The sequence below is a fragment of the Papaver somniferum genome, chromosome 2 (assembly GCF_003573695.1).
Source record: "Papaver somniferum cultivar HN1 chromosome 2, ASM357369v1, whole genome shotgun sequence".
Lineage (NCBI taxonomy): Eukaryota > Viridiplantae > Streptophyta > Magnoliopsida > Ranunculales > Papaveraceae > Papaver > Papaver somniferum.
Window position 1 is genome coordinate 151,637,936 of NC_039359.1, and position 14,724 is coordinate 151,652,659.

The 14,724-nt window shown below is 35.0% G+C and overlaps 1 protein-coding gene across 1 annotated transcript; it reads left to right on the forward strand.

Annotated features, from left to right (window-relative positions):
- Nucleotides 1-12,838: 12,838 nt before the first annotated feature.
- Nucleotides 12,839-14,647, forward strand: LOC113354127. The gene is made up of 7 exons (XM_026597556.1): nt 12,839-12,962; nt 13,037-13,123; nt 13,209-13,439; nt 13,532-13,684; nt 13,771-13,824; nt 13,963-14,100; nt 14,232-14,647. Exons 1-7 carry the CDS (start codon nt 12,840-12,842, stop codon nt 14,613-14,615), a joined length of 1,170 nt encoding a protein of 389 aa, XP_026453341.1. The 5' UTR covers nt 12,839; the 3' UTR covers nt 14,616-14,647.
- Nucleotides 14,648-14,724: the final 77 nt, after the last annotated feature.

Here is a 14,724-nt window from a genome sequence, read left to right on the forward strand (position 1 = left end):
TCTAATTTATCTGGGCATGCCTCCCAGTTAAACACGAATTTATATTGTGGAGGAGATACAACAGTATTCTCAGAAGAAACAGGACTTTGGACTAAGTCAGACTGTTTTTGGGATGGTGTAGCGTGATCAGAGATGTTCTCGTTCATATAATTGTTTATCTAGGCATGCCTCCTAGTTGAACATATACTTATAAGATCTTAAACGTTTTTTCGTGCTCTGATACTGATTGAAAAAGAGGTGGTCTAATAACCTCACCCAATATTTCGTTCGACAATCTGAATAGACAAACTCCAATATACTTTTAAGAGAATCAACTAGACAGTTAGACTCAATATTAGAAAAGTATATCAAAGAGTTTATATCTTAGTCTCTTTAATTCAATATGCATCAACAAATACAATTCGCGAGACCGATTGAATATAAGAGATAAAACTTGAACGGTACCAAAGACCAATGTTGATGGATCAATCAATTTCAATCAACAACCAATGTTTGGATTTACCAATTGACCGATTCAACGAAAAACCTGTGATATTTCTATTATATAACAAAATATAATGCAGAAAAGAAATAACAGAGACACCAGAAGTTTTGTTAACGAGGAAACCGCAAATGCAGAAAAACCCCGGGACCTAGTCCAGATTTGAACACCACACTGTATTAAGCCGTTACATACACTAGCCTACTACCAATGAACTTCAGACTGGACTGTAGTTGAACACCAATCAATCTCCTACTGATTCAAGGTATAGAACGCTCCTTACGTCTATGATCCCAGCAGGAGCAGTTGACTCCCTTAGCTGATCTCATCCACAACCAAGAGTTGCTACCCAAAGTCAAAGACTTGATAAACAAATCTCTCTCACACAGAAAAGTCTATAGATTGAATAAATATGTCTCCCACAGAAATACCCAAGAGTATTTGTTCCTTCTTTTGATAAATCAAGGTGAACATGAACCAATTGATAAACCAGACTTATATTCCCGAAGAACAGCCTAGTATTACAATCACCTCACAATAATCTTGATCGCATGAAAGAGAAACAAGATATTTTGGAATCACAAACGATGAGACGAAGATATTTGTGACTTCTTTTTATCTTGCATATCGGAGAATAAATCTCGAGCAAATATTAGAGAAGATAGTACTCAACACGATAGAATCTTCAAGATCAGAACACACAAATACAAAGAAAATAGTTGGGTCTGGCTTTAGAATCCCAATGAAGTCTTCAAGTCGTCAACCTATAGGGTTTCATGAAAAAGCTAAGGTTAAATGAGAATTGAGTCTATCTTATGCAACTAGTAACACACAGGAGGTGCGGGGATTAGATTTCCCAGTTGCTAGAGTTCTCCTTTATATAGTTTTCAAATCATGGTTTGCAATCAATGTTAGTTTAGTAACAAAGCATTCAATATTCTTCGTTAGATGAAAACCTGATTCTCTTCAAGATAATATCTTTCAACCGTTAGATCGAATTTATCTTGTCACAGACAAATGAAATGCAGTTTTCATTTAAGTTTGAGTGACCGTACCTAAAAATGTACACTAGGTTGGCTCACCAATAGTTAACGGTGGTTAGATATATGAACACCTTCTTATCAACCATATTCATATTAATCACAACTAGCCCAAATGACTTCAAGTGAATTAGTTAGAGAGTTATTAAATTTCTTAGATCTTTTCAAGACACAATTGAAACAAAATGGATTTGTTTCATGAACATTAGTTTCCATGGTTTGCAAAGTTTGCATTCCTTATTATTTAAATGTTTTAGTTCATGAACCAACGACTTTTGAGAAATAACTATCCAAAATATGCAAAAGGCTACGCATACTTTAGTCACCGGATAGAGTTTGTTTTGGTTTCCAAACTCAGCAGAAATTCACGGACGTGAACTTCGTCGCCAGTATGCGTACAAGTACGCATACTTTGGTAACCGGATTGAGTTGGTTTTGTAAGCCAAACTCAGCATAAATTCACGGACGTGAATCTTCCTCCAGTATGCGTAAGGGTACGCATAGTTACCCAGTCTTCATCAACCATTTTGTATACATACAAGTATGCACACTTTAGGTTCCTGGTTTTGGACTTACATACAAATGTGAGAACACAATATGTTTATATCCAAGCTTGGTTTCTCAACATAAACTCTCATTTCAATCATTGAAACTTTCTTAGAGGATGTTATAATAGTTGTTATTCACAAACTATCATCATCAAAGAGATTTTCAAGATATTGAAAGAATCATATCGAAACATTCCAAGCCTACATCAAATGGTTGTCTCACACAAATCATGTACGATGTTACTCGGAGATTTCACATGATGAAGATGAACTTGATTAATGCAAAAGCTTACCAATACATATTTCGAGAAATATATAAGCGAGTCAATCTCATCTCGAATTCTCAAGTGTGTGTGAGCGAAAACTATCGTAAAACGACTTATGTCTCAAAGATAGGATATATAATAGAAATAGACTTTCCAAGTGATAGATGAGTTTCAGTCTCCATATACCTTTTTGTTGATGAAGCTCCACAAGATCTCCTTAGTAGTTCTTCGTCTTCAATGATGAACCGTGAAGTCTAAAGCTCAACTACACAAAATTATCCTAGTATGAGACATCTAAATAGTAGACTAGAAATCAAGACTTATATTTTTGATCACTAATATTAACAAACAAGCTTGAGATAGCAACACTTGCGAGTTCGACCAAGCAACGCTCTAACAATTGTAACTCACAAATAAAAGCTTTTCTCAACTTAGGCTTCGCTTACAACTTCTTTTCTTGCCTGTTAACTCCCAGGGCCTCATATCTAACGAGAAAGCATATTTTTCAGCAATTGCAACTTTGGGGATATCTTTTCTTTTTATTACTCCCAACAAAGCCACATGGCACCACAACCATTCTACTACGTAGTGATGCCATGTTAGCATCATTATATATACACGTCGTCTCCATGTCATTAGACAATTGTTCACTCTAAGAGCTTCTCCAAGAGAAGGCACAAAAAATCCTATGTGAATTTTTTATTTATTCCTTTTATTTATGGAATCTATACATAGAGTAAATATCGGACCTCGTATCTAAAAACTATCTCCCGTAGTAGAGAATTTTAACCCTTATAATCGAGAGAAAATTGGTGAAAAACATGACGTGGAGGTGTAGACGGAGGTGCAGATAACATTTTTTTGGAGACCTCCGTATTTAATAATTGGTCCCTCTTAGCTTATAGGACCCTATTGTTGGAGATGAATTTATGCCAAACAGGGGTCTAAAATCCTATGTGTCACTAAAAAAAAAATCGTCCTCTATTAGAGATGCTCTAATAAGAAAAGTATCGTAATCTTAATAGACTATACATGCATTGTTTGGATGAAAGAATAGGAATGAATTATCTATTTAATTTGTTCATAAACTTATAAAAATTGATTCAAACCTATCGATGCGATTTTAATCCCTCCGAGTCTAATATGATGACGAAGTCAACAAGTTCCACTTACAAAAACGAAGAGTTTCATTTCGTATACAAAGAGACACATTCTAAGTGAGGATGAACATGACAAGTTAAAACCATACGGCCTTCCCTTCATAGCCGTAACGGATAAAAGGTTATATTTTCCAAAACTACCAGCCTCGGGGATGTAGCTCAGATGGTAGAGCGCTCACTTAGCATGCGAGAGGTATGGGGATCGATGCCCCACTTAAAAATGCTTATATTTTGCAGTATCCTAATCTGAATGTTTCTGACTTGATCATGGATGGAGAATCCAATAGAGTTGTTTGCTTTATGTAGCTCTCCATAATTACCAACTATTGACGGATGCGTGGATAAGCTCATTTAAAGTGGCGCAGTTACAGGTTCCTTCTCTGTAGCTTCAGTTGTTCAACTCGTAAGGACAAAACATCCAGTTGAAACATGGGCCAAGCATATCTGGAAACCTTGTGCGCATCCGTCTATTTCAAATGCATATGAAAAAATGAAGACAAAAGGATTTCAGCTTACTTCAACGTGTTGTTTTTGCAAAATTTTTGAATTATTACAGAATCAGTTAATTTTTGCTTAAGCCCTTGGGATTTTGTTTCTTGGTTTTCCCTTTAAGGGGTTTCTTGCTTTGGTTGTATGATCAATAAAAAAACAAAATAAAAATTAAAAAACTTTTGTCGTCTGTTTATGTTTCTGCTTTTTAGCCATAAGCTTGAACAAAGGATATAACAGGAAGGAAACGGTTTCATTGCCAAAGTCTTTTATTTTACATATAGATAGATAGACCATCACAAGTAGGGGACAGCTAACGTAAATAAACAAACCAGAAGAGACCGTCCAAGTGACTCAAACAAGAAGACCCAATAACATAATCAGAGACACAAAAGAGAGTAATAGAGAGAGAGTTTTGTTACTGTCAGCAGCATTTTTGTGAGGACGATAATTTGGTCGTTGACTGTAAAGTGTCTGAATTCCTTGGACGTCATCAGGTGTTAATTCTCTCTTCTTTGTTCTACGATGAATGCTCCTGAACATAACAGCGTCTGGATCGGCTGAGTGATCTAGGCCAAGTAGATGTCCAATTTCATGCGTTGCCACCGACTCAAGATCAAATGCGTCGGGTCGTTTCTCCCGATGGAAGTCAATTGACCAAATTACTGCTCCATTAAAATGCATCTTAGCTATTTCCGGTGCAAACGCGTGTGCTAAGACTCCCTGTGTAAATGGAAAACCATCACCATGGTCTCCATAGTAAAATCCGATCGTGATATCTGCGCCATCATAGTCTTGGGTTTCCGTGAAGTTAAGTTGAACTACTGACGACCAACTGGTGAAGGAAGAATCAAGAGCTGAAAGAATGTCATCTCGGTTGATGTAGTCAATCATGAAGATGGGAGAGAGGGCGTACGTTAAATTTGACTTTCTCCAGGTTGACTTGCCTTTGATTACTGTGTAATGATCGATGTTGTGTAACAGCTCCGGAGAGCTCAGGTCTGAAATTGTTGGAAGGGTTGGGCTGACAGATATGGCGGTGTAGGGAAAGCATAAGATTAGAAATAAGAAACAGATCAGGTAACAGTTCTTAGCTTGTATGTGGTTGATATCATCCATGAATGTTGCTTTTTCCGGGAAAAAGAAGGTGGAGAAATTCATCGAGAGCAATTTGAAGCAGAAAGAGACAACTTGATCAAATTAATTGCACGTAGAGAAGAAAACAGGGATGAAACTAAGCATTTGCAAGAAGAGGTTGATCTCGAGAAAGGGTCTGTGATACATCATTTGACTGAACTCATGATTCCTCAATCCGCTTAAGGAGAATTCTAGCGTTGGTTCATGCTTGCAAGTAGAAGTTGTAGGAAGGGATATATATGCCGGAACTGAGAAGTGTCAGAACTGAGATACAAAGGAGCTACCAAGTAGCATTACAAGACAGTAAAGTGACTGTCAAGGACCAAAACAAACATGAGAACAAAAACCGACCAGACTGTAGAGCTAAGAAACACCTAACAAAACATTCCAATTGTGAAGCACCGCACTGAGAAAGAAACCTGCAAAGTTGATGGTGCCTATAGACCAATTATAGAGCTAAATCTTTACATCATCCAGTAGCTGATCAGAGGTCTTGAAATAGACACCCAGATAACTCACGGCACTTGTTTTTTCTTTTTCTTTTTTACTTCTTTTGATTTCTAGGCTTTAAGTTCCGAAGAAAATGACTGCACTTATTTTCTTCCTTTTGAAGTCTAGCTAGCCTTGTATATTCCGAGGAAAATGAAAAGACAAATATACCGAAACTCGTCTGGTGTGGTGCTTCCAGTCCGTAATAATAATACTGTTACATCTCATTTCCATGTTGTTTCTCTGAAGATTCGAGTTACTCGAAATGGAGTTTGAAAAATGAGCAACCAGAAGCAACTTGCGTTTGTTTTCTGCCAGAAACTGCACGCACTAGTTTATCCCCATTTTTGTGTATATATTTATGACAGATGTGTGTAGGGTTCTAGGCTGGACCTTTGTATGAAACCGTCCTCTTAAAAGTTCAGTGGAGTTTGGAATTAGTAGCTAACCTTTGTTATACTTGACTTTATTATATTTGGTACAGACATCAAAACTTTGGTGGAATGATATTAAGTCCTCATAGCTAACAAAAACAGTAACAAACAACTCATAACACATTAGAAATTTGTTAGGTGGTTGCACCTTGTGCAATGAAATCTGTTACTAATAAGATGAGATGTGAGATTAAAGTAATTATTACTGACTGGAAACACCGCACTAGACGAGTTTAGGTACAGTTTTCTTTTCATTTTCCTCAGAATATAAAAGGCTAGCTAGATTTGAAAAGGAAGAAAATAAGTGCAGTCATTTTCTTCCGAGCATAAGCCTAGAAATCAAAAGAAGTAAAAAAAAGTAAAAGGACTCGTATCTATGTTCCTGCATATATATCCTTTCTCTCCAACTTCCACTTGCAAGCATGAACCAAAGCTAGAATTCTCCTTAAGCGGATCAAGGACTGTACCGACTCATGCAGTCAATGATGTATCAGACTCTTTCTCGAGATCAACCTCTTCTTGCAAATTCTTGCTTACGTATATGCTCTGCTTTCTTGTATTCGTGCAATTAATTTGATCAAGCCGTCTCTTTCTGCTTTAAATTGCACTCAATGAATTTCTCGACCTCCTTTTTCCCGGACAACGCAACATTCATGCATGATATATGATCCACATAATGTACACACGAGAAAAACAGGTTCAAAGTGTTGGAAAATCAGGGTAACAGAGGATGAAAAACCAGAGGACGAAAAGAATGTTGTATCACTGGAGCTTCAAGGCCTTGCGATTCTTTTCAGCAATTATTTCGACCCTTCCCAATAAACTGGCGAGTATAATCGGTCAGCGAAATATTGCTGTCAGGATACAATGAAGCCCTAACAACGTTGTTGGATTCAAAGGTTGTACTCCCTTGACCCAACCAAGAACACACTGTATTTGTTTCTAAAGATGCTTAGAGAGAAAGAGTTTTTGATGATTGTAATGGAAAGAATCCTTCGCTATTTATAGAGGGTTTCATGCCTTTTGGAGATGTCGTTTCATCTTCAAAAGACGCTATCAAAGGTCGTCATCCATTAATGGGAAGAGACGCGATTGTAGAAAATTTTGGAAACCGAATTAGGTCGAACATAGTCGGGAGGGGCTATGCCCCCGGACCCCCTTCGCAACGGCAAACAATATTGAAAATATCTAACACAAAGTGCTGTTTTCTTAGAATACACTAGTATAGCACGCACGCCCTACTGTGGAATAAAGGACCGAAGTCAAGAAATAAGAAACATTATAACGAAACCATGCAGGTAACAAAAATCGAAACACGACTCAAGACTTGCAGTGGTAACAAAATCTCTTGTGTTGGCTTGGGCTAGTGCGTTTGGTTTCAATGCTCATCTCAACTTCTCTTTTTCTGTCCAACACTGGGACAATCTCTTTTCGTAATTAGTCTGTAATTTTTTGTTTTTGTCTTAGCTACCACTGGTAGCTCCTCTGTACATTCTTTTCTTCTATAAAATCTCTCTTTCTATAAAAAAAAAGACCTGCAGGAATGTCAACGCTACCAAGGGAATAATCAACAAAGAAGTCGATCGGAAATTAATGCTTATAATTGGGAATCGGTTACACAAATGTTTTTTTGCCCAATTGTAAAGACTAGGAATGCTACAGAGAAAGGGAGAGTAGAAATAAGAGAAAGTGTTTACTAATGGTGTTTCATGGTGAAGAAACATGATAGAGTTGATAAACGAGTAGATTATGGATTATGATGATGAACAAGTTTATGATTATCATATGATATGGATTGTGTAGAACATGCTTATCAATCTAAGGTTGCATGAAAATCATAATTTTATGTGGATATATGTTTTTTTCCTGCCTTACATTTAGAAACCTTTCTAGGTACCTTACAACGTGAATTGGTCATGAATATAAAATGAAACTTATATATGAGTTGCTCATATTTACATAGAGCTTTTATTCACTCGATTTGGACGACTGGAGATTTTTCAAAGTTCACTCGCCGTAACTGAAAAACTGGACATTTCAGTGAGACAGCGTTTTAGTCGACATTTTAAGGCTTGATCGGAACATAATTAGCTCCGGACTAAAACTATAGAGTTGTAGAGGAGACTGTCATATTTGATATGAGACAATAATTTCTCAATTCGGATCAAAATTGAGTATTTTAGAGACCTTGAAAGTTTGGGGGTCGTGCTGTTAACAAGTTGTATAAAAATTGAAAATACCCCAAAAAAATGCATGCCCGAGTCAGCTCAGTGAGTCAACTGAGTTGGACCCGATTCGTGAATCAGATAAACTGCGTAATTGGGATGGTTTCAGTGTGCCGGTTCAGGCCCATTGGACTTGGCTTAGGCCAAATATCTTATTTTGACATTTTGGAACCTTTATGGTCTGAATTCGGTTCCTTCTGAAAAGTTGTAGAGTTTTTCGAGACCTTTAATGACACCAAGATTGACCTGATTTGGATAATTAGATAATTATTTATTCCAAAATTACATTACTATGTTATAGAACTATCAATAAAATTAGAACTGTTAGTTATTTGACTTGACATTATCTGGAAACTTGTATAACATTGTGTTATGAACATTATATGAGCTTATTGGATAAATTCTTAGACTGCTTATGTGACTAAAAGTTAGTCTATATTAACAACGACCTATTCAGAAGAATGAACCAGTGAATTGAGGATCTTGAGGTAGGTGAGGCTTGTCATCAAAAGAGGTGGGAATCTATGACGAACTCTCCTGTGTTCATTATTTGTTTAAAAAAAAATCTATACTTTATGAAACGCATGCATATCTTTGTTAGTATATGATATGTCTAAGCATCTATATATGTATGTAAATACAAACTAGTTTTCTTTTATATTTTGGGATGTGATTGGATATTTAGAAACAACTAATATCTGTGTTTTGGGAGTATTTACTTATTTTCAAAAGCCTCTTCTTTCCATTGACTGGAAAGTGGTTACAATCTTTACTTGTTCTTATCAAGAAAGGAAGAAGGTTTCCTTTTGGTTGGTATGAGATGTCTTCCCCACAATAGTATATAGGTGGAAATGCCACGTAATATATTTCTCTAAATTATTTAGGGAAACTCACATCTCATGCATGGATGTATGCTTTTATGTAAACTTACTTTTTAAAAGCTACTATAATGTGTTTTGGTATTTAGAGAGAATGATGATGAGAATATTATATACGATTGTTGTATTGACGCATGGTTTGAATGGCCAATTTTATGACAGGCCCCCTGTCGAATATGATGTTAGCACCATTTGTTTTCTTTGAGTACTTTATATATAGGGTGTGTGCATGAATGAGTTACTGGTAAGGTTAAAAATTTATATCCAATTTCGAGGCCGAAAACCTCAGGGCGCTTTAATTATCATTGAAGATTCCGAAGAGAGTCATCCTTACTACTCCGAAGGATTACTTCGCTCAACTATCTTTACTGTTGTGGATGTGTGATGGATGATTGTTTGTAGAACTTTATATTTCAATACAACTATTATTTTCAATATGATTTATTTGTTTTCCGTGTTTTCTCGGTTTTCTGCAAAACCTGTATTGTCTTTAAATCATACTAGTGTTTACTTGAAAGTTAGTTGTTGTTTTTACTGGGAACCCCTTTTAGGGATGATGTGCTCACTCAATTCCCACTTTCAGGTTTCAGAGACAGATCAAGTTGGGCACGTGGCGATGGTCGTTAAAATCTTGGAAGCTTTGAGGAGTTGAGTCCGATTAGTGGGTTAGTTTCTGCTATGTTTATTTTGTGTTTATATTCTATTTGTAAACCAACTCACTATTGAATATGTATCATTTGAGAGGAGTTCATATATATAATTCAGAGTGGGTTTATACTTGGGTTACTCAATTTGTTCATTGGGAGAAATAAAAATCGATGTTTTGATGAAATCGCAGATAAAATGGAAACTAGATTACAATCTTGGAAAGGGAAACTAGTTAACCAAGCTGGTAAAAATACTCAAATTCAAGCAGTTGTCTCTTTGATGGCTCAATTTCAGTTGGGATTTTTCGAATTCCAAATACGTCTGTTAAGAAACTAGAAGCTCTTCAAAGAAATTAATGGTGGAATAATAATAAAAAAGGTGGTAGACTGATTAAATGGAAGGAACTTCATAAACCAAAGCGTATGGGAGGTTTAGGGTTTACAGATACAAAATGTTTTAATGAAGCTTTATTAACAAAATTAGCTTGGCGCCTTCTTCATGAGACAGATGCCAAATAGGTTCAAGTTTTAAGAGCCAAATACTTTAGGAAAGTTGATCCTCTATTTGGGAAGATTAAAAAAAAACGTACTTGGATATGGCAGGGAATTCAACAAGGGTAACAATGGATTCAAAAGTTTCATATGTGGGAAATTGGTGATGGGTCAAAAACAGATGCTAATAAGGCTAACTGGTATGGGAAGTATATAGGTCAGCACTCTGACAATTTCAACTTGCATTATCCTAATATAAAAGTATCATCTCTTATTGATCATCAGAACAAATATGGAGACAAGAGGTTCTAAGTCAGATGTTTACCAATGATCAAATTATGAAGATTAAAGCTATTCAAATACCTCCTCAACCAGATGAAGATATTCTAAGATGGTCTCTTACTAGAAATGATTCTTTTTCAGTCATTTCAGCATACAATGCATATTAAAGCAGCGGTCTAATCTGGAAATTTCTAGAAAACAACAAAGAATGTGGATGCTAATTTGGCATTTGCGTGTCCTTTTAAATGTCAATTTTTCTTGTGGAAAATTACAAGGGATATTCTTCCTGTGTCAGCTATTTCAAAAAATGGGAAGAGTGGTAAATGGTAACTGTGTTTTGTGTGATCAAGAATTGGAGACGAAGGATCACTTATTACTTCACTGTCCTTATGCAAGAGCTGTGTAGTTTGGGGTTTCTCAAGACATTCTTCAGGATGCTTATGGTTATAATTATCTGCAAGATTGGTTTCTATCTTAGATAGAAACAAATCATTTGGTTTGTAGTGCTAGAAAACAACTTATTAACCTGGCAGTAGTTACTACGTGGAAAATTTGGAAAAGTAGATGTGTCAAAGTGTTTGAGAATAAGAGTATAAGTCCAATGGTTGTTATTCAGCAGATCTTCTCCTTTTGTGCACAGTTTCATATTAGGATTCATATAGTTCAGTCTAATATTCATATCAAACCTAGTTGCATAAGTTCTAGGCATTGGATTCCTCCTCCTCTTGATTGGATTAAATTGAATGTTGATGCTTCTATAATTCCTAATACTAATATTGCTGGTGTGTCTTTTGTGATTCGTAATCATACAGGAGCTTTGCTGGAAGCCGTGTCCATCTCAATGATAGCTAGGGATGTTGATTAAGCTGAGGCTCTAGCTGTTCTACAAGCTGTCATTGGGTGGTGGATAAAAGATGTAGCAAGATCATTATTGAGGGAGATAACAGAATAGTTATGGAAGCTTTGAAAACAACATGTATGGATGCAGTTAGATCGGAAGATAATTCTTTACTATTAGAATGTTTGACTGTTATTAGTCAATTCCTTCTAGTCAGTTTCAATATCAACCTAGGAAATGCAATAAGGTTGCTGATACTTTGGCAAAATATGCTCTAGTGAATAGATGTAATGACCATTGGATTTCTAGTATTCCTAGGGTTATAACATCTCCTTTATGGCGAGACAATGCTGATGTGCAACAATATGTTTAGGTTCTAGTATTTTAATTCTATGTTGTTGTTTAAGTTTAGTTGGTTTGTTATGTATTCTGTCTGAATCTTCAGTCTGGTTGTACTAAATCTTTGTTGTGTTCTAATAAGATTATATTTCTTCAAAAAAAAAAGAGATCCTTCATGCTCCGGATCGTTTACACCAAAAATTCCTCTACACGATGCCGCGTGTTCTCATTTCAAAGTATAAAATCAAAATCAAATATTCTGAAAGTTGTTTAAATTAAAAGATTTTCATAAAGATAAAAGTGGAAAATGTTTATTCTCCCTTGATTAATGAATAAGATATTACAAACAATCCATTTTACACCAAATATCCTTTAAGATTTATATAATCATGAAAGAGATATCTCAATTAGCTACTCCTTCCGTTACTTTTTAATAGGCTGGTTTGGTTTTTAGAGAAAATTAAGGAAATTAAGAGAACCAATCATTGAAAGTGGTCCTCATGACACTTCAATAAAACAAGTGAAGTGAAATGATCCCCATGACACTTGTCAGCAAAAGAAGTAAAGTGAAATGTTCCACATGACACTTGTCATAAAAAGAAGTTAAGAGGAAAGTGGTCCCACAAAACCAAAGTAACATTTGACTTACCCAATTAGGAAACCAGCCTATATTTTTGAAACATTTATTTATAGAAACCAGCCTATTAAAAAGTAATGGAGAGAGTAGTTGTTTAAATTAAAAGATTTATATGAATCAATAGGTATCAATTAATATTGTTTTGGTAACAAAGTGAATGAAAATCACATATATAAATGAAAAAGATATCATATAAATGCATAAATATCATACCATATATAATTCTAATTCATTTTATTCATATAAATGAATCTAGTTCAATATGGATTAATATGTAACAATTAATATTGCTTTGGTAACAACATGTATAAATATCATACCATATATAAAAATTTAGATTAGATATATTATCAATAAATGAATAAGATATCATACCAAAATAAATCATATTACATGTATAAAATCTTATAATCTTCCCATCGATCAGATATTATGTTTGTATAATTCATTGGTAAACATGTCAAAACTTATCGGCTTAACACATTGGTTACTCATATTAACGATACTCATTAGCGAAGAATTAGTCGAAGGAAGAAAGATTCCAAATTCGGTGAACAGAGCAATAATCAAAACTATCAAGGTGAAATTTTGCTTTTACATTAAGGTTTATATATTTGACCTCATGATTTTACCTCATTGATTTTCACCTTGTAGGTTAAAAGTGGTGAAATTATCGACTGCTATGATATCTACAGACAACCTAGTCTTAATCATTCATTGCTTCGTAATCATACCATACAGGTTTAACACACACTTTTCCTAATATTATAGACATTCTCATTTCATTCTCTTAATAAATTACTTTGCTTTGATTATTATGAAACAGATGCAACCAAGTTTTGATCCGAAAGATATGAAATCAGATAATTTGGGAACACTTCAACTCAAACAAACTTGGCATGATTTTGGATCATGCCCGAAAGAAACTATCCCTATAAGGAGGAAAATGAAAAATTACAATCCAACATTTTTGCGTAAGCGTCATCGTACAAAGCTATCTCATTATAATAGGACTCCTAATGCATCACAACCAAGCAATTTCGTAGACCTTCACGAGGTATATGAAATCAAATACCATTTTATGATTTTTTTTCGTACTATAGTTATGCATAGTGTTAATAATGAAGATACATAACGAATACTCTACAGTATGCAACAGTTGAGGCACGTGGAAATTTTCTAGGAGCACAAGCAAAAATAAATCTTTGGAAACCGGTTATTGAAATGTCAGCCGAAATAAGTATATCTCAAATCTGGGTTACAGCCGCTGAAGGAAAAGAAACTATTGAAACTGGATGGATGGTAAGTTATTCTCCTAAAATTAAATGTAAAAACAATTATATCCTCTTGTGAGCACCATTAAAATTTGTTTCTTTGTTTTTAATCAGGTCAACCGACCTTTATATGGAGATTATGAGACCAGATTTTTCATATACTGGACGGTAAGTATTTTTATCCTTTTTATTTTTATTTTTTGGTAATAAAACCATTAGTATTTCATATTGTTGAAATGGAATTTATTAATGTTTATGGTCATATTTTTAAGATTATCAATCAATTTAATTAATTTTTCTTATTAGGACACAAACTTATTCTGTTATAATGACCTATGTCCTGGTTTTGTGCACACATCGTCAAGTATCGGCCTTGGTTGCAGTTTCACTGAGTTATCAACTTTCAATGGAGACCAAAAGGACGCCCTCTTCAGCATTCACAAGGTAAACAAATAAAGTGATCAAATTATCATGCCCCATTACTAGCTTCAATCCAAAAATTAACATTGATATATATATATATATATATATATATATATATATATATATATATATATATATAATCAATTTAACAGGATCAAAGTAGTGGACATTGGTGGATACAATTACAAGGAGAATCAGTTGGTTATTATCCAAGTTCTCTCTTCACTGAATTATCAAACAAAGCAACAACAATACAATGGGGTGGAGAAATAGTTAATGCCAAAAGTAAAGGGCGGCATACTGCGACTCAAATGGGTAGCGGTCATTTCCCTTCGGAAGGTGGTTTGAAAACGTCGAGTTATTTTAATTGGGTTCAAGTGGTTGATGAAAATAACATGAGCATGGACCCTAAAGATTTTGACTTAGAAGCTACAAATCCAAATTGTTATGATTTGAAGGTTGACGACAGCCATCGTGATACAAATGGCTTCGGTTTTTATTATGGAGGTCCTGGCTACAATGATAAATGTCCATGATTTTCTACATGGTCTAAAAAATAATTTTTTTATTTTGAAAATTTCCAAAACATATGCCTGTTGACCATATTATCCCTGGCCAAATTGGGGTATACCCATATTAATTGGT

Coding starts and splice junctions, on each gene's coding strand:
- LOC113354127 (XM_026597556.1), top strand. CDS start 12,840: ATGTCAAAACTTATCGGCTTAACACATTGGTTACTCATATTAACGATA. Junction 12,963..13,036: donor CAATAATCAAAACTATCAAG/GTGAAATTTTGC, acceptor TTCACCTTGTAG/GTTAAAAGTGGTGAAATTAT. Junction 14,101..14,231: donor CCCTCTTCAGCATTCACAAG/GTAAACAAATAA, acceptor TCAATTTAACAG/GATCAAAGTAGTGGACATTG.